The 20733-nt window shown below is 38.6% G+C and overlaps 1 protein-coding gene across 1 annotated transcript in view; it reads left to right on the top strand.

Moving 5' to 3' along the window:
* ADAMTS12 (ADAM metallopeptidase with thrombospondin type 1 motif 12) overlaps positions 1 to 20733 on the top strand; it is a 525685-nt gene that overhangs the window by 488590 nt on the left and 16362 nt on the right. The window contains exon 23 of the mRNA XM_027868744.1: positions 7926 to 8079. Within this exon, the coding sequence (XP_027724545.1) occupies positions 7926 to 8079 (154 nt within the window). The remainder of the gene's footprint in view (positions 1 to 7925; positions 8080 to 20733) is intronic.

Genomic DNA, 20733 nt, shown 5'->3' with positions numbered 1-20733 from the left:
GAAGACAAGTACTCAGAAGACAAAGACATAGAAGAGAGTGAACAAAGTCCAAAGTGGTGTAGGAGGAAAGGAGGATTGACTTCTTTTTCTCATTCTCCCTGAAATCTCGATCTCTCTCTCTCTCTGTCCCTCTCTTTCCCCCTCCCTGTCTCACACACACACACACACACACACACACACACACACACACACACACATATCTCTATGAATGATTTGTATATCAGGACCTTTCTTTTGTCTTTGAGCCCCTGGGGATAAATAGGCCAACCTCTTCATTTTACAAATGAAGAAACTGAGGCCTAGAGCAGCTAGAGGATTGGCCTAAGCTCACATATTAGTTAGCAAAACTAGGATTTGAACCAAAATCCAGAACGCTTTTGACTGTACTATGAGGAAGGGAGGGAAGGGTGACCACTTAGTATATAGTTACAGCAGGACCAGAGGTTGTTCAACCAAATGGACTACAACAATGATAAGATGTGTTTTCTTACTTTAAAAGATTAATTCTCTAACTTACACCAAGTCAGTATCATACAAGGAAGAGAAGAAAAGACAAAGTTGATTATTCCCTAAAGTTTGTAGTACCTTAGAGTTGCCCATTAACTTGTATGTATGTCATCAGCTTCCTATGTAAATACTTGGTTGATTTAATCAAGGTTAGCTTGGTTTCCTACTTTCTGTATTTCTCCATTGTATATCCCCAGAACAGTGTCTCATATAGACAACAAAAAGCTAAAAGCACGTCCAATTTTTTTAACATTATATTGTTATTCATTGCTTTTAGGATATCTTAGGTTATCTACCCATGGTATTAATTTTATTGATTCTCCCTTAAAAGTTCAGTCAGTCTAAGAGGCACACTCCTTCATTCAGCATCTATGTTCAACTGGTCTGCTCTTGAGTAGGTTGCAACTGAAAAAAGAGGCAAGGTACCACAGCAGAAAGAATACTGGATTTGGAGTCAAAGGATCCGAGTTCAAATACTGGCGTTGCCACTTAACACGTGTGACCTCAAGCAAGTTGCTTAACCTTTCTGGGTCTCAGTTTCTTTAGCTGTAAAATAAAAGGCTTGGACTAGATGGTCTCTAAGGTCTTCTTCTAGTTTTAGAGATATGATACTTCAGATAGGCATCAATAGAAACCTCTTTATCAATATTCCCAACACCTTTATAAAGATGCATAAAATTCATGCATCAAGCTGAGTGGAGAGTGTATAGATGCCATAACTAAACTGGCATTTCATAAGGATCAGTTAGGATTACCCTATGTGACCAACCTTCAAAGAGTTGAAAAGTGAGCCTTATTTGAACACTACCACCCCATACGCTCTTAAGAGCTGAAGATAAAGATTTTCAAGTCCCCTCGTAATTCCCTAAGAGCCTGGTCTGTATCATTTAAATTCTCTCTCCTTGCTTAAGGGAGCTGGAGTCTGTAGTTTTCACTCTGGCAAAGCTGGTGATGATGATGATATATTAGTGGTAATAGCAGAAAAGCAATACAGAGCATTTCTGGCTTTTAGCACAGTCAGTGGAAAAGGATGTTTAGAAACACACTTACTTACCTGAAGAAAAGCAATCTACTCCCTTCTCACTAGTAGCCACAGGTCCTATATTTTGGTCTAACCTTATCTCTGGTTGGATTATAGAGTTTCTTTTGTGAATTTGTTTTATTGTTGTGGACGCAGTGTTTTTGTTTCTTTACAGTCAAAGAAGCTCAGAGCCCTTAAAGCTAGCTTTGTTAAAGTTTAAAAGTGTTAAATGTGAAAGAGGAATAGAGAGATTTTGTGTTTGCTTAAGGCTTCCATGGTTATTTAGGAAGACAAGAATCCAGGTTTCTATAATCCTCTTAAAGAAGGCATACAGTCTATGTGGCCTTGTGATTTCAGATCCTAGGGAATAAAAGTTTTCCTTGGAGCCAGTAGAGCAAGAAGAAAATATCAATTAGCAGCTGTTCACTGAACATTTCCCTACCACATTCTTGGTACTAGGGTCAGTCCTGTGGGAGATTATGTCATGTATTAGACATAGTCTTTATTCTAAGATTTGTGGGGAAAACAAGGCTTACATACACAATATTATTTGAGAATAAGACAATAAATGATAAAACACTGGCTTTGATGATTTAACAATCTGCAGTTTCAATTGTGCACTTACTTCTTCCACCTATAGAATGAATCCTCCACACTTTGTAGATAATTATAGTAATAGCTTTTATGTAGTGTTTTAAGATTTGCAAAGTACTTACAGGACAAGCAACTCTGAAAGAATTAAGCAATCTGCATGATTCCAGAGGACCAATAATAAAGTATCCTATCCATCTCCTGATAGAGAGACGATAGGCTCAGGGTGCAGAATGAGATATGGTTTTTTTGGACGTGGCCAGTACAGAAATTTGTTTTACTTGGCTTTTCATGTTTGTAACATGGGTTTTGTTTTGCTTTTTCTTTCTTTTTTTTTTCCTAATGCAAAGAGAGAAGTTGGCGAGAGAGAGAAAACAGATATTTAACTGAAAAAAATTAAACTAAATTAAATGTTAAAATCAAGTGCATTAAGTACTTGGGTGCAAAGATTACAATACACAAGCTTCTCTGGCGCTTGGCTCACAGGGCCTGGACCTGCTGGAGAGCTTGTAAGTTCTGTCTTATATGGGACCATCATGGGTTGTGGCTAATCATACTTTGGTCAAGAAAAAATATTCATACTTCCTAAAAAGAAGACAATGAGTTTAGCACTTCTTACTGCCCTTACTTTCTGTAACTACAACTGGAGGAGAATCAGTTGGTCAGCTCCCAACTCCCCATACACACATACTCACAAGAATCCTTTGAGGCAGATGCTGTAATATATTGTATGCAAAGGACTTTGCAAACTTTAAAAGTCTCTGCGTGAGTTATTGTTGTTATTGTTTTATAAATGAGGAAACTGAAGCTCAGGTTAGGTGACTTGCCCAAGGTCACCCAGTAAGCATATGAGGTAGGATTCAAACCATAGTCTCTTTGACCGCAAGCCTGGTATATTGTAGGGACAGAGTGCTGAATTTGGGGTAAAGATCCGGGTTAAGAAAAGAAGACAAACAAAGAAGGGAAAGGAACACAAAGGGAAGGGAAGAAAAAGGAAGAAGAGGGGAAGGAAAAGGAAGAGGAGCAGCCGTACTGAAAGAGGAAGGTAACATAGAAACTATCAGCAGAGGAAACTCAAAAGCCATTGAGGCAAACAGAGACAGGGAACTTGAGTACCGGAAGGAGCCTTACAAGTCCCAAGGCTCATCCCTTCTGCCTGTGGCATAAATTCCATTTACAACATGATGAGTTTCTCAAGTTGAGAAATGTTTTAGGATAAGATATAAGGAAGAGACTTAACCAGTCACCAACAACCAACAGTTATTAAGCCTCTTCCATGTGCCAGACATTGTGCTGGGCACTGGGGATACAAATATGAATACATGAGAACTCCTATTCTCAAGAAGGAGATATCGTATGTGTGTGAGTATACAGAAAGAAAATAAACAAAATAAATACATAAAAAAGATAATTTGAGGGAAGAAGAACCAGAAAAAATCTCATGTAAAAGGAAATTGGGTACTCTAAGAGGTCAAGGTGGGGAGGGAGTGCATTCAAGAGAGGAAGGAGCTTACTAGCTGTGTGACCCTGGGCAAGTCACTTAACTCCATTGCCAAAAAAAAAAAAAAGAGGAAGGAGGGGCAGCTTGTGAAGAGGCAGACAGATAGAAGGGCATATTATGTGTGAGGGACAGCAAGGAGACTGATTTGGGTGGACCATACTGTTTGTGAAGTGTATGATTAGGCTGGAAGCATAGATTGGAGCCAAAATATTCATGGTCATAAATTCCAAAATGAGGGGGTAATATTTTGCCCTAGAGGTAATAGGGAGTTACTACATCTTCTGAGGCAATGGAGTGACATGATCAACTTGTGCTATAGATTATCATGGGGAGAGGCTTGAGGCAGAGAAGGGGGTGGATGCCAGAAATGTAGTTGAGGTAGAAACCAACAAAACATGGTGACTGATTGGATATGAGGTGGGGGGTGAGGGAGAGTAAAGAGCAGAGGATGACACTCAGGTTCTTTATCTTAGTGACGGGAAAGATAGTGGTGCCCTGTCATTGAAGGAAATTCAAAAGAGGATAGAGTTTAGGTGGGGTCAGATAATGAGTTCTATTTGGGACGTGTTGAATTTATAATGCCTATGGGACATCCAGTTTGAAATATCAAATACACACATACACACATATGACATTCCACATATATATTTCATATACATATATACACATATTATATGTGTATACACACAGTCCTATGCATAAAGATGATAGCAAGTCCATAGTTGCTGATGAAATCACCAAGAGAGAATGCAGAGTGAGAAAGAGAAGAGTTGTACCCAGAATTAAAGAGCAGGGTATAGATGATGATCTAGCAGAGGAGTCAGAGGGGCAAGGGCAGATGCTGTAGACAAAGGCATTAAGAGGGCAGCTAGGTGGCGCAGTGAATAGAGCACCAGCCCTGAAGTCAGGAGGACCTAAGTTGAAATCCGGCCTCAGACATATAACACTCACTAGCTGTGTGACTCTGGGCAAGTCACTTAACCACAACTGTCTCACCGAGAGAGAGAGAGACAGAGAGAGACAGAGACAAAGAGAGACAGGCATTAAGAAAAAACTTCAGAGGAGAGAGAATCCAGGAGGAGAAGCTAGTCAAGAATGTCAATTACTGCAAAGAGGTGAAGAAGGATTAAGATTGAGAAAAAATCATTAGGTTTGGTGATTGAGAGCTCATTGGTAAATTTGGGCAGAACAATTTCAGTTCAGTGATGAGGGTGAAAGCCAGATTACAAATGATTGAGCTGAGTGAGAGGAAGTAGGCGCAACAAGTATAGATAATATTTTTCTAGGAACTGTGAAAGGGAGGAGAGAGAGAATGGTAGCTTTCAGGGATTGCTAGATCATAGGAAGGGGTTTTTAAGGATGGATAGAGCTGAGAATCTTTATAGGCAACAGAGAAGGAAGCAGCAAATAGGGAGATATTGAAGATAAGTGGGAAGGGATAATTGTGCAGATAATCTTCTGAAGAAGATGAGAGAGGATAAGATAAATAATATGTAGAGAGGGATCATCCTGGGTAAGGAGATGGGTCACTTCTTTATCAGAGACTGAAGGTAAGGAAGAGAGAATGGAGATGGTGTCAAGGGATTTTGAGGTGTAGATAAAGGGAAAAGGGGGAACTCAAAGCACATGGCCTCAATTTCTTCAGAAGAAATATGTGAAGCTAGAGGGAAAGGGAAATTCTTGAGGAGTAAAATAATTGCTTTGCTGCAGTGAGGACCCAAGTAAGATTATAAACATATTATAAATATAGATTTTCAATAGACCTACTTAGCGTAGTTGGGTCAAAGTATCATAAATTTGAGCTAGAAGGCACTTTCAGAGTCCATTGAGTTCATCCCTCTTGTTTTATAAATGGGGAAACTGAGGCTCACAGAGTTAAAATGACTTGCCCATGATTACACAACTAGTGTTAGAAGTAGGAACAGAACTCAGGTCCTTATGAATCTCCACCTTGCCCTTTAACCACTACACTCCAATGCCTCTATTTTTGTTGAGCAGTTCTTGAACAGGAGGGGTGGAGGCAAATAATTGGAGTAACCTAAGGTTGGGATTTGACGAGTCATGAACAGTAAGAGGACAAGGGGACGAGGTATCCAAGAGTAAAGGGCAGGGCAATCTTGAACTGATTAACTCTAGGATTGAGATTGGGAAGGGAGAAAAGTGAAGCCAGGACAGGAGTGATGACCTGTGAAAGTAATGAAGGTCACAGTCAAGACGAAGGATAAGTTTAGGAAGTAGTACGTAAGGAGAGTTGGGAATGAAAGAGCTTTGACTCTGAAGTCAGAGGACCTAGGTTCAAATCCTGCTGCCCCTCACATCAACCCTTACTACCTTTATGACCTTGGGCAAGTCACTTAGCCTCTCTGGGGCATAATTTCCTCATCTGTAAAATGAAAAAGTAGACTAGATGGCCACTGAGAGCCCTTCTCACTATATATATATATATATATATTTGTATATATAATCTTATCAGATAAAAGAATGCTAGAGAAGAGGAAATGCCAGACTGGAATGATTTATGTGTGGAAGGAGAAGGAACTTGTTTTGTTCTCTATCTTTCTCAAAATCTTAATGCCTTTGTGAGACAGCCCAGGATCCTGAACCCAAGAAACTCGGGAAGAGCAGTGTCCCCCAATCCACCAGACCTGCTTCCAGCCCAGCCCCTGAAGTCATCATTGGAGGGGAAATTATTACAGAAAGGGGGCCTACCATCCTCGTCACCATCACCACCAACTGCTGACCAACTGTAACTAACAGGCAGATAGGCAGAAGTGACAGTGCCCTCCCCCATCCAGATCACTGGTCCTGCTTTTAGCTCATTCCTCAAGTCAACATCCAGGGAGATGGCTTTTGTAGAAAAGAGACCAACCATCCCCACCATCTGCCAACTGACTGCTAGTCACAGGGAATACAAGTCAGATAGCAAGGCAGACACACACACACACACACACACACACACACACACACACACATACACACACACAGAGACAGAGACAGAGACACAGAGAGACAGAGACACAGAGAAAGAGATGGGAGGCAGCATGTGCCAGGAAAGTCAAATCACTATTACCACTTTGACCAATAACTTTCCTCAGATCCGGATGGAGACAGCTCCAAACCCTGAACCAAGAGCCTGGAGAACAACAATATTCCCAACCCAGTGACTGTAGCCACCATTCTGGGGAATAAACTCTGTGAAAATGCACTCTGACAATTGTTCCTGCAGGTGCTATTGCCACATCTAAAGAAAGTCCTTGCTATTCAAGTCCTTAGCACTGTCAAATGTTTCAATGATGGGAATGAGTGACTTTATCAGTGGAAATGACCTTACGGAAGAGGCATTGCCACCTGCTTTGCCATTGCATCCTAAGGATCATGAGATCTTTCCATATGGCTTGCAGCTGAAAACTCCCATAGGTGTTGTCTCCTCCATTAGAATGAGCTCCTTGAGAGCAGAAACTATCTTACTTTTCTTCTATTTGTTCCCCAGCACGGAGCATGGTGCTTTGCCCATAGTAAGTACTTAATAGATGCTTTTTCATTAATAAATTCATTCACCAAGGAGACAATTGTATAGGTATCCCCAAGTAGCTGAGGAGAAAAGGTTCAGAAGACTATAAGTATAGGTGCAATTTATGGCGCTTCTAGAATTCTAGAATCCCCTAGAATTATTCTCATCAATTAGTATATGGTGCTCCGAGCACCATCCCCAACAACTCCATGACAAATCCTGCTGTTCCTATTATGTATGTATATATATATATATATATATATATATATATTCTTATTTATTGCTTTCAAGAGCCTATATTTCTATCCATATGATTCACCCCTTTATATTTATGGTGGAAAGTTAAATAAAAGGATTTATTCAAAGATCTGAAACTTTCCTTCACATGATAGCCTGATGCCTGATCATTAGTAGAGGCATCTAGGTGGCACAGTAGATAGAGCACTGAGCCCGGAGGCAGGAAGACCTGAGTTCAAATCCAAGCTTTGTGACCCTGGGCAAATCATTTAACCTATATCTGCCTCAGCTTACTCATCTGTGAATTAGGGATAATAGTAGCACTTACCTCCTAGGGTTGTTGTGAGGATCAAACGACATGATATTTATAAAGTGCTGCATAAATACTATTATGTTAGTGCTTCATAGATTGTCAAAAATGATTCTGTTCCTTGCATCTTTCCTTTACTCAACAATCAGAGTGTTGATATTTTACACATATTCTAGTCACTCTAAGTTGGATGATTCCATAATTATTTTTTTCCCAGAATGCCGGTTAAGCTCCTTATCTCTTTCAGTGCACCGTTTCCTGTGGTGGTGGCATTCAGCAAAGGACTGTTCAATGTATCAACCCAGAGAGCAATAAAACAGAGGACCCCAGCCTGTGTGAGTACACCCCCAAACCTCTGGAATCACAGAAGTGCAATGAACAAGAATGCAGCAAAAACACGGGTAGGTTGATGGATTTACTGAACAAGTATGAATGAATTTTTCACAAATACCTATCTCCATGTGACTGAACTTGTATATACACTGTGATTGTTATTATTCCCTATTTTTTTCTGAGTATTACAAAACCAATTCATAATACAAACAAAAACCTAAAAACTTGGCATAATTGAATGCCTTTCATCTGTAGCAAGCCATTTGGATAAATAAAATTCAACTGTAGCTCAATGAGAGCCTTGCTCGTAATTCCCTTCTGTCCTTAAATTCTATTTTGTGTCATAGTTTATACGTACCAGTCATTTGGTAGGAAAGGTGTTAGAGCTATCAATGTCTGAGTAGTCAGAGGCATATATTTTCCAAACTCCATAGGTCTGGTGTTTAGCTTTTACTTCCTGAGATTTTGCAGGCTTGTTCCACACTTTTATTGAAGCTTGTACCCAATTACAGTTATGTGCTAAAAAGTTGCCCTGGGGAAGAGAAACATAGTTCCTAGTTTACTCATACCCTAGTGTTCACTCTCTGTCTCTCCAAAAGGAGAACTGGGGCAATTTTCTAAGATGCCTGAGGCCATTCCATATGGCTTATGTATTTGAGTGTTCTCATCTCCAGATTCCAACTTACCACTGGTCGTTGTCTCTTCCTCTCCTTTCTATCTTTCCCTCTTCCTCTTCTCTCTGGGTGTGTGTGTGTAGCCAAAGTCATTTCACTCTACATGACATCTCTGCAGTTTTTTATACTGTCCTCCTAGATATTCTCTCCTCTCACCTGCTTGACCCCCGCCCCTCCCCTGCCTCTTTCTTTTGAAGTGAGCTATTAAAGCTTAAAACTGCACTAAAACTGCACATCCTGTATAATGAACCAAATCAGTGAGGTTTCTTGACTTTTTTCCAGCAACAATTAACAATTCAAGCATTGGAGCATGGGATGGTGAGCAGGTTCCTAGGCTTAACAATGACAGTTATCATACCTAACATTTATATAATACCTACTCTCTGCCAGACACTATGCTAAGCACTATACAAATATCTCATTGGAGCTTTACAACAGCCCTGAGAGGTAGGTGCTATTATTACTCCCATTTTCCAGTTGAGGAAACTGGGGCAAATAGAAGTTAAGTGACATACCCAAGGTCACACAACTAAGACATGTTTGAGGTAGGGTTTGAACTCAGGTCTTCCTGACCCCAAGCCCAGCACTATCCACTGCACCACCTAGCTGCCTAGAAATTAATAAAGCAGGTCTAATGAAACCAAGGATTTGGGGGACTTATTGGAAGGTAGATAAGAATTTCTCTTATTTTGAAGGATTTCAAAGAATGATATTGCACAGGATTCCTAGGTAATCCGTTCTAATCTTCCCTATTCATCTAGACCTGTTTCCTCCTGTATTTTCTTCAGTGAAGACAGGAGAGTCCAGAACTATTCCTGTTTATTTATTTGAAACACATCTTTTTTTTATTTTTATTACTTTTTTCCACTTAATAGTATTATATTTTTTCAAATTACATGTAAAGATAGTTTTCAACATTTAATACTTCTACACGATGGTGATTTCCAATTTTTTTTCTCCCTCCCTCCCCAAGATGGTAAGCAATCTGATATGTTACACATGTACAATCATATTAAACATATTAAAAATATTTCCACATTAGTCATGTTATGAAAGAAGAATCAGAACAAAAGGGGAAAACTACAAGAAAGAAAAACAAAGAGAAAATGGTATGCTGTTATCTGCATTCAGACTCTATGGTTCTTTCTCTGGATGTAAATAGCATTTTCCATCGTGAGTCTTTTGGAATTGTCTTAGATCATTATATTGCTGAGAAGAGCTAAGTCTATCAAAGCTGGTCATTGCACGATGTGGCTGTTACTGTGTACAATGTTCTCCTGGTTCTGCTCACTTCACTTAGCATCAATTCATGCAAGTCTTTCCAGGTTTATCTGAAACCATCCTGCTCATCATTTCTTATAGCACAATAGTATTGCATTACGTTCATATACCACAACTTGTTCAGTCATTCACCAGTTGATGGGCATCCCCTCAACTTCCAATTCTTGGCTACCACAAAAAGAGCTACTATAAATATTTTTGTACATGCAGGTCCTTTTCCTTTTTTATGATCTCTTTGGGATACAGACCTAGTAGTGATATTGCTGGGTCAAAGGGTGTGCACAGTTTTATAGCCCTTGGGGCATAGTTCCAAATTGCTCTCTGGAATGGTTGGATCAGTTTACAACTCCAGCAACAATGTATTAGTAGCTCCAATTTTCCCACATCTCCAACATTTATCATTTTCTTTTTCTATCATATTAGCCAATCTGATAGGTGTGCAGTGGTACCTCAGAGTTGTTTTAATTTGCATTTCTAATTTCTCATTTCTCTAAATCTATAGTGATTTACAGCATTTTATATGACTATAGATAGCTTTAATTTCTTCATCTGAAAACTGCCTGTTCATATCCTTTGGCATTTATCAATTGGGCAATACTTGTATTCCTATAAATTTGACTCAGTTCTCTATATGTTTTAGAAATGAGGACTTTTTCAGAGACACTGGCTGTAAAAATTGTTTCCCAGCTTTCTGATTTCTTTCTAACCTTGGTTGCATTGGTTTTGTGCAAAAACTTTTTAATTTAAAGTAATCAAAATTATCCATTTTGCATTTCATGATGTTTTTTATCTCTCATTTGGTCATAAATTCTTCCCTTCTCCATAGATCTGATAGGCAAATTATTCTTTGCTCTCCTAATTTGCTTATGATATCACCCTTTATGTCTAAATCATGTAACAATTTTGACCTTATCTTGGTATAGGATGCTAGATGTTGGTCTATGCCTACTTTCTGCCATAGTATTTTCCAGTTTTCCCAGCAGTTTTTGTCAAATAGTGAGTTCTTGTCCCAGAAGCTGGAGTCTTTGAGTTTATCAAACAGTAGATTACTATAGTCATTGACCACTATGTTTTGCATACCTAACCTATTCCACTGATCCACCACTCTATTTCTTAGCCAGTACCAAATAGTTTTGATGACTGCTACTTTATAATTACCAGTTTTGGATCTGGTAAGCCTAGGCCATCCTCCCTTGCATTTCTTTTCGTTAATTACCTTGATATTCTTGACCTTTTGTTCTGCCAGATGAATTTTGTTCTTGTTTTTTCTAGCTCTATGAAATAATATTTTGGTAGTTTGATTGGTATGGCATTGAACAAATAAATTAGTTTAGCAGAATCGTTTTTATTATATTGGCCTGGCCTACCCACGAGCAACTGATATTTTTCCAATTATTTAGATCTGACTTTATTTGTGTGAAAAATATTTTATAACCATGTTCATATAGTTCCTGGGTTTATCTTGGCAGGTAGACTCCCAAATATTTTATATTGACTACAATTATTTTAAATGGAATTTCTCTCTGTATTTCTTGCTGTTGGGCTTTGTTAGTAATATACAGAAATGTCAATGATTTATGTGGGTTTATTTTATATCCTGAAACTTTGCTAAAGCTGTTAATTATTTCCTGTAGTTTTTTTTAGTTGATTCTCTAGGATTCTTTAAGTATACCATCACATCATCTGTAAAGAGTAATAGCTTTGTTTCCTCATTGCCTATTCTAATTCTTTCAATTTCTTTTTCTTCTCTTATTGCTAAAGCTAACATTTCTATTCTATTCTATTGAATAACAGTGGCGATGATGAACATCCTTGTTTCACCCCTAATATTATTGGGAATGCTTCTAGTTTATCCACATTACATATAATGTTTGCTGATGGCTTTAGATAGATGTCACCTATTGTTTTAAGAAAAACTCCCTTTATTCCTATGCTTTCTAAGAAACACATCATTTTTTGAAGGGCAACTAGGTGGCACAGTGGATACAGTGTGGGGCCTGGAGTCATGAAGACTCATCTTCCCAAGTTCAATTCTGGCCTCAGACACTTACTAGTTGTGTGACCCTGGGTAAGTCACTTAAAACTGTTTGCCTCAGTTTCCTCATCTGTAAAATGAGCTGGAGAAGGAAATGTGGCAAACCACTCTAGTATCTTTGCAAAAAAAAAAAACAAAAAAAACCTAAATGTGAGCACAAAGAGTCGACATGACTGAAACAACTGAACAACGATAGTCATATACTGAAAAATGTTTTTTTTCCTCCACTAATTCACCTGTGTTCTCTTAAGGTATGAATGGTAATGGATAAAATTAGTTTCTCTCATTTGATTTGGAAAATTGTATTCATTACCACAGCACTACTGTTCTAAAATGATCACATTAATGAAATTAAACAAGACAGAAGTAAATGAAATCATTTATTTTTAAGTCATTAGCTTTCAACATTCCAAAGGCTACCTGGTAAGGAAAACTCAAATTCTAAAAGCAACAGAATGTTAGAGCTTAAAGAAACATTGAAAAAAACAAACAAAAAAACAACAACAACAACAACAACAAAAAAGAAACATCGAGGTGGTATTTTTCAGCCTTCATATTTCATAAATGAGGAAACTGGGGCTCAGGGAATTGGAGCATCTTGCCAAAAGTCATACAACAAGTTAATGGTAGAGGCAGAGCTCTGAATTACATGTTCAAAATGAATATAATGGAAAGAGCAGAGCACTGACCCCAGTCATGTCCCATGACCTCTGATCCTTTAATATTGCAGCTGCCAAGTCCTATGTGATCCTGATTGTGACTCCCTGATATTTGAATTGTTTCTTTCTGGCTACTTGCAGTATTTTTTTTCTTTGACCCTATAGTTCTGAAATTTGGCTATAACATTCCTTGGAGTTTTTATGTTGGGAATTCTTTCCTGAGATGAGTCATGAATTCCTTCAATGCCCATTTTGCCCTCTGTTCCAGGATATCAGGAGTTTCCCTTGATAATTTTTTGAAAGATGCTGTCCAGGTCCTCCTTTTGATTATAGCTTTCACATAGTCCAATGATTCTGACATTGTCTCTCCTGGATCTATTTTCCAGGTCAGTTGTTTTTCCCATGAGGTATTTTACATTTTCTTCCATTTTTTTCATTCTTTTGAATTTGTTTGATTGATTCATGAAGTCTCATAGAGTCATTAGCTTCCACTTTCCCAATTCTAACTTTTAAGGTATGGTTTTCCTCAATTAGCTTTTGTACTTTCTTTTCCACTTGGCCAATTATTCTCTTTAAGGAGTTGTTTTCTTCAGTGGATTTTTGTGCTTCCTTTTCTATTTGACCAATTCTACTTTTAAGCAGTTTTCCAAGCTGTTGACTCTTTTTTCATAATTCTCGTGCATCACTCTCATTTCTTTCCCCATTTTTCTTCTACCTTTCTTATATGATTTTTAAGCCCCTTTTTGAGATATTCTTTCTGGGCTTGAGACCACTTCCTATTTTTCTTTGAGGTTTTGTCCCTAGATGTTTTGACATTTCTGTCCTCTTCTGAGTTTGTATCTCAGTCTTCCCTGTCATCATAATAACTTTCTATGGTCAGATTCTTTTCTTGTTGTTTTTTTTTTTATTCCTCTCTTTTCGGCCTTTTCCCTTTCTTTTAAATTTGATCTCTGCTCCCAGGGTGGCAGGGGCTCTGTCTCAGGCTTCTTGTGCAAGTAGCTGCAGGCCCTGGCCATTTGCCTGGTGCTATACTGATATTGCCCTGAGGCCCACCAGGGACCCTCATGTTTGGTGCTGTGTTGAAGTGGGGTGTGGCTGATGCTGCTGGAGTCTGTAGGGGTCTGGCAGCTTCCCCGGTGGGAAGCTGAGGTCCTAGTGATGGTGTCTGGCATGTGCTGAGGCCAGGTGGGATTTTTCTGCATTTCCCCAGGACTACACTGAAGCACATGGAGGTCTGGCCACGGGAGGATGCCTGTTTGCCCCAGGTTACACTGAAGCACTTGGTGGTTCTGGGAGCTAAAGTTTGCCAGTTTCCCTGGCTATGCTAAGGCATGTGGGGTTCCTGGTGTTGTTGTTTGCCTGCTCCACCACAGGATCTTCTGCTCAGGATCTTCTGCTGGTTTGCTGAGGTGGGGCTTGCTGGAATGCTTCCTGTACTAGAATGTGCTCCCCTTTTACCCAAGTGAGATGGACCTTTCTTGCCAATCCTGCAAGTCTCCTGTGCTAAAAGACCACTCCACCCCATCTTTCTTCTGGTTCTGTGGTCCAAGATTTGTTTTGGAACACTATTTTGTGGCTGTTTGGAGGTGAATATAGGAGAGCTATAGCAATTTACTGCTTACCCTACCATCTTGGCTCCCAGAAGTATTTTTGTATATCCTTACACTGTGTTTTGCTTAGAACTATTTCTTCCTGTAATCAACCCTCCCTCTCATTTCTCCTTCCTTCTTTTTATCAAGATATAACAGAGGGGCAGCTAGGTAGTGCAGTGGATAGAACACTGGCCCTGGAGTCAGGAGGACCTGGGCTTAAATCTGGCCTCAGACACTTAGTTAGCTGTGTGACCCTGGGCAAGTAACTTAACCCTGACTGCCTCAAAAAAAAAAAAGATATAACAACTACTTCCTGTTCTTACCTAATGGGACTCCCTCTGTGAACTCTAATGAGAATTGGGTTTAGAGGGGATACAAATATCATCTCCCTATATTAGTATTAAGCATTTATCCTGATTTAGTTCTTTGTCATTGTTCATTCATGTTTACTTTTTTATGTTTTTTTTAATCTGTGTTTAAACTTCAAATTTTTTACTCAGCTCTGGTATTTTCATCATTTCAAGGAATGCTTGGAAGTCCTCTATTTTATTAAAAATGCATTTTCTCTCCTATAGGCTATACTCAGTTCTGCTGGATAAGTAATTCTTGACTGTAAGCTCATCATATCCTTTGCCTTCTCAAATATCATATTCCAAGCTCTCTGCTTCTTTATAGTGGTGGCTGATAAATCAAATGGAATCCTACTGTGTTTCTTCAGTACTTGAATTCTTCCATTACGGATGCTTATAGTATCTTTTTCTTTGACTTACAAGCTCTGGATTTTGGTTACAATGTGCCTGGTTGGGGGTGGGGTCCATCATTTGATTATTTCTTCGAGGAGGTGACCAGAGGATTTTTCTATTTCTGTTTTGCCCTCTGGTTCTAAGAAATTTAAGTAATTTTTTAAAAAGATATCTTGTAATGTGATGTCTAAGGTTTTTTCCTTCTGTCATCGTGTTCATGTAGTTCAATGATTTGTTAAATTTTTTCTCCTTTATCTGTTTTCCAAGTAAGTTGATTTTTGCTACAATATCTTACATTTTCTTCTGGTTTTTTTTAGTTTTTTTTTTTATTTTGTTATAATGTTTCTTGTCTCATGGGGTCATTGGCTTCTATTTGGTCCATTCTAATTTTCAGCAAGTATATTGCTTGAGAAAGGTTTAGGACCTATTGTGCCAAGCTTTCTTTCATGTCTCTCATCTCTTTTCCAATTTTTCCTTCAGTGCTTTCATTTCATTGATAAAAGCATTTTAAATTCATTTTTAAACTCTTGCTTCATCTCTTTTAAGAATCTTAGTTGAATTTGTGTCCAAGCTGGTTTTACCTATAATATTTGAGGTTCATTCTTTTTTTTCTGGGTTTTTGCTTTGAGCATCTCTGGCAACATAATAGCTTTAAATGGTAGGATTCTTTTGTTTGCTCATTCTGTCAGCCTTCTTCCTAACTTCAGACATGATATTAGTTCTAGGTTAGGGTATTGAGTGTTGTGTTATTCAGGGATAAGCTGGGCACCTATAAACTTTCAGTGCTTCTGAAGTGGTCTGATCCAGGGCAAAATCTGATTGTTACCCCCTGGCCTGAGCTCTACAAGTTTCTGATCTGAGTTTGGGTCTGTGTAAGACTCAGTCTTTTTTGGGGGGGGAAACTCAGTCCCTATCCGCTAGCTGGAAAACTCTGATAGTTCAGAGTAATGGAACTACATTTCCTCTTTTAGTATGGGATTTCTGCCCCAGTTATTCCTCTGCAGGATTCAGAATGGGCTAGAGATTCTGAAACTAGACCCTGTTCTGCTCATGGAATCTGAGCCACACAGCAACTGTGTGCTCTGAACTTGATCCTGGTAGGTGGACAGCCCAGAACCTGTGGTGATTCTCTATACCTAAATGGCACTCATCTTCCATCTTCCTTGGATCTGTGACCTAGAACTAGGTAGTGGGAAATAAAGCTTCCAGTTGGCACCTCTTCCCACACCCTGCACAGGATGCCCTGGTATGGGTCTAGGAGCTCTTCTCCCTTTAGAATGATGTGCTTTGCACAGCCCTGGGATCCTGGTCAAACTCTGACCTCAGTGTCCTCAGTCGGTCTCCCTATGCCAACCTAGGCTGGCAAAATGACTCCCTATGACCTTTCCTTGGATTTCCCCATCCAAATTCAGTCCAGTGCATTTTCTAGATCTGTCTGAAGGAACTGGAAAGCAAGATGGATTCTGTACTACCTCCTGCTAGTCTGCCATCTTGGCTCCCCTTGAAAATATATATTTTCATACATAGCCACCATGTTTGTTTTGCTTGACTATACTTTTAATAGGCTTCTGTTTTGGGGTAAGAAGAGAGGTATGGTAGGGGATATTGGTGGGAAAGTATAACAATGAAGAAAATAAGATAGGAAAGAAAATAACATATGAAACATTTTTTAAAATGCAAGAAAGAAGTAATTTTGATAAGGGCACAAGCAACTCAGTTTTGTTACTATTGTGTTAAATTTAATATACACTTTAAAATCCAACCATATTAGTTCATAATTTCTTCCTATTCTGTTCTTTGTGTATTGCAATGTTCATGTTTGTTAAAGTTTATTAAATTCATTATAAAAATTTAAATACATATACACACGATATATATATGCACATAAATGCAAATATATGTATCATGTATATATAGACAATTGGTTCTACTTTGTATATATGTAATATATGTGATATATTTTTATATCATAAATGTATTTATATTAGACTTGAGCATCCCTGATTAATATCTGAGAAACCATCACAGACCTTAGAGATTCCAAGGCAAAAACAAGAACCCCTACAGCCTGTAAGCTGTGTTTTCATGCCAAGTAAACAGCAGGACAATTTTGAGCAAGAAATCCAGTTTGGGACTAAATTGTCCTGTTTCCCTGTAGATATTTATCTATTTCAGTGAGTAATTGTCCAGCATCCTCCTTGCTTTATAGAGATACAATCCAGTAACTAGGCAACCAGTAAGTGACTACTTCCATGGTGTCAAGATTAGCCTTGCTCAGTGTCACATTCATTAACCTTTTAGTGCCCTAAGAAATTTAGGGCCCTTACAATTTGAGCTCTTTCTTACCACCTAGCATCTCTTTCTCCTCCTCCAAATGCCTTAGGGAGATCTGCCTAAAGCCAGTCTTAAACAAGATGAAGATGTTCCTCTCTGGTAGCATTGCTCCTAGAGAATAATCTCTCTTTTTCACCTAAAAAATGATCTTAATAGACTGATAAGCAGTACATTACAGGAAGACATAATGTTTACAAATAACATTGGACAGTTTTTTCAACTTTTGACAATCCATGGAAATAAATGAAAGGGAAGCTTTAAATACTCTTTGAATTTATAATTTTGGTTTATACTGTATAGGCCAGAGGCAAAAAGATTCTGTTTCCATATCCCCCTTATTTATAACTATTCATTTGACAAATACTTATGAAATGCATTCTTTCTATTCTATTAGATCACAGAGAGGCTATCTGGTTTAGTCAATAAAGGGTTAGCGATGAAGTCAGGAAGATGTGGATTAGTTGTGTGACAGTGAGCAAGTAACTTCACCTCTCAGTTTCTCAGGCAACAAAAGTCTAAGACTATAATTTATAGATAAACTGCCAATCTGAGAAAGTTTACATACTAGGATTTTCCTGTATCAGTGAAGGCAGCAGTATGATATAATGAATGGAGCATTGGACCAGGACTCAGAGAGTCCTAAATTCAAATTCCACCTCAGACTTTTAATAGCTATGTGACCCTAGGCAAGTAATTTAAACTCTCTGTGCCTCAGTTTCCTCATCTTCAAAATGAAGGGATTCAACATGATGACCTCTATGACCCTTGCAGTTTTAAAATTTCTGAGGCTATGAATTCACAGATCTGGAACAACAATAAAAGAGTGGGATAGAGGGAAAAGGAGAGGGAGAAAGCTGTTCTAGGCAGTGGGGACAGATACAAAAGAATAAGAAATAAGTATAACCCTCCCCTCATGGAGCTTTGTAGCTTATTGGGGAGGTTTTAAAAAGTATTTGCATTTAAATAGCATTCTGTGAACAATTTCTCATTTGATCCTCACCGCAATGATATGGAGATAACCCAGTATTATCATAGGGAAAGCAATAAGCTTTTATTAAGTAATTACTCTGTGCCAGGTACTGTGCTAAGCCCTAGGGATACAAATACAAGAAAAAAGGAAGATAGGCCCTGTCCTCTAGGAGCTTCCATTCTGATGCTTGAAGATAACACACAAAAGGGAATTGGAAATAGGAAGGGGGATAGGTGGAGATAGGGATGGGGGGCAATGAAGATCCTCACACAAGGGCTTGGTGTTGAAGTAAAAAAAAGTCAGAAGCACAGTTGGAAGACAAATGGAGGTTGGTTGGCCTGGGCCCTTCCCTAAAATGAAAGCCCCAGGAGAGACTCACCAATGAGAGAAGAGGGCCAGCGTAATGGAGTGACAATTCACCGGGATAAAGCCCCAGAGTTAGATGAATGTTCCAGGATAAGAAAGTCCCAGGTGCTAAGGGAGTTCCAGGATGAGACTATAGCTGAGGCATGGTTTCAAAGCCTGGAAATTCTGATTATCACATAGCAGCATGGCATAATTGGTAGATCTCTGGACTTGGAATCAGACTTAAGTTTAATTCCACTGTTTGAATCACACTTTCCAATTGTGTCTGAACAAATCATATAACCTGAGCCTCATTTTTCCATCTATAAAATGGAGATAACAATGCCTATAGTATTAATCCCCACAGTTATTGTCAAGGTGAAATGAGATAGTGTATGTAAAAAGTGATTTACAAGCCTTAAAGTGACATAAATGTTAGCTAGCCCAATTTTATAGGAGAAGGAACAGAGCCTTCATCAGGTTGAGCTCTCCATGGTTATAGCGCTAAGCTAGTAAGAAGATTCTGACTCTTACTCGGATTTTCTAAGTCCCTAATGTTCTTTCTTCTCCATGTCATACTTTTCCCTTTCAGCTTCAGCTCTACAGATTATGTCCCAAACATTCCCTGGGTGAACAGGCTGATGGTTTTCCCTTTAAATTTCTAAATTCATTTCATACCTTATGAGCTGGAGGCAAACTGGGATTCTGCCTTCATAAGGCCCTTGATTGTGTTTACTGAAGGACAGGGATTCAGTTAGATGATGAACACTATAAATCTTTATTCTTTTTAAATAATGAAGGGAGCTAATGCAATTAAGGCACTTGTTTAAATGAGCTGCTAGGCATAGATCTGGAACTCATGGTCTTAAATGTAAGCCAGTATAAATGTTTCTTCTTCCTCCCCATCCTTCTTGTTCTATCACAGGCCACATCACCTAATTCCACTATACCAAAGGGTCCCTAAGTTGCAGATGACCCTGAGGCTCTGAGCAGCCTGGGTGAGCCCTGATTCGCCCTTTGAGAGAACATCAACTCAAGCCTGGGCATTCAATTTGAACAAGACAGGCACTGTAGACTGGGCAAACTGAAAGGAAAATTTCTTGGTAATTGGAGTTTAGGGCCAGCCTTGCAAATGGGCAGCTACCTATATGATGTGATTTGAGGGACAATAGACAAAAGCCCCTTCAAAATAGCTGGCCAATTTCTAGTAATTCTTTTAATATATTTTTTTAACTTTTTGAGTAACAAGTTATTTTTATTAATCTGCCACTACTATTGAGAAATTTTTTAAACTCTGAAAAATAAAACTTTTAATATATAGCTTCATAGTCTGACAGAACAAATGTCCACATTAGCCATGTCCAAAAATATATCTTTCTTCACTTTAAGTTCATCATCTCTATATCAGGTGGCAAGAGGTGTGTTTCATTTTCATTTTTTTGAACTCTTGGTTTATCATTGCTTTGATCAGCATTCTCAAGTCTTTCCAACTTGTTTTGCTCTTTAATGTTACCATGGTATAAATTGTTCTTCTAGTTCTGCATCAGTACAAAAAAAGTCTTCACTTTCCTCCAAAATTGTCCATTCATCATTTCTTATGGCACGATAATATTATGTTATAAGAATATCACAATTTCTTTAGCCACCCTCTTAGTTTCTAATTTTTGGCTACTATGGAAAGGGCTTTAGCTTTTTGTTTGACTTCTGTGAGGGTATAGGCCTAGTAATGGTATAGTTGGATCAAAAGGTATGCAGTTTAGTAATTTGGGGGGCATAGTTTCAAATTGCTTTCCAGAATGGTTAGAACCATTCACAGCTATACCACCAATGCTGTAGGGTATCTGTTGCCCATAACCTCTCTATTTGTCATTTTCCTCTTTTGCCATCTTTGCCAGTCTGATGGGTGTGAACTTGTGAGGTAGAACTTAAAGTTGGCTTTAATATATATTTCTTTAGTTATTAATAATTTTGAGCATTTTTTGTATGATTGTTGATAACTTGGATTTCTTTCTTTGAAAACTGCCTTTCCTGTCCTTTGACTATTTATCTGTTGGGGAACAGCTCATAGTCTTGAAATTTTAAATGAATT

Source organism: Vombatus ursinus, unplaced genomic scaffold, assembly GCF_900497805.2.
Source record: "Vombatus ursinus unplaced genomic scaffold, bare-nosed wombat genome assembly UNPS02014791.1, whole genome shotgun sequence".
Classification (NCBI taxonomy): Eukaryota; Metazoa; Chordata; class Mammalia; order Diprotodontia; family Vombatidae; genus Vombatus; species Vombatus ursinus.
The sequence above is the reverse complement of the archived record's forward strand: the minus strand, read 5'-3'. Positions and strand labels throughout refer to the sequence as shown.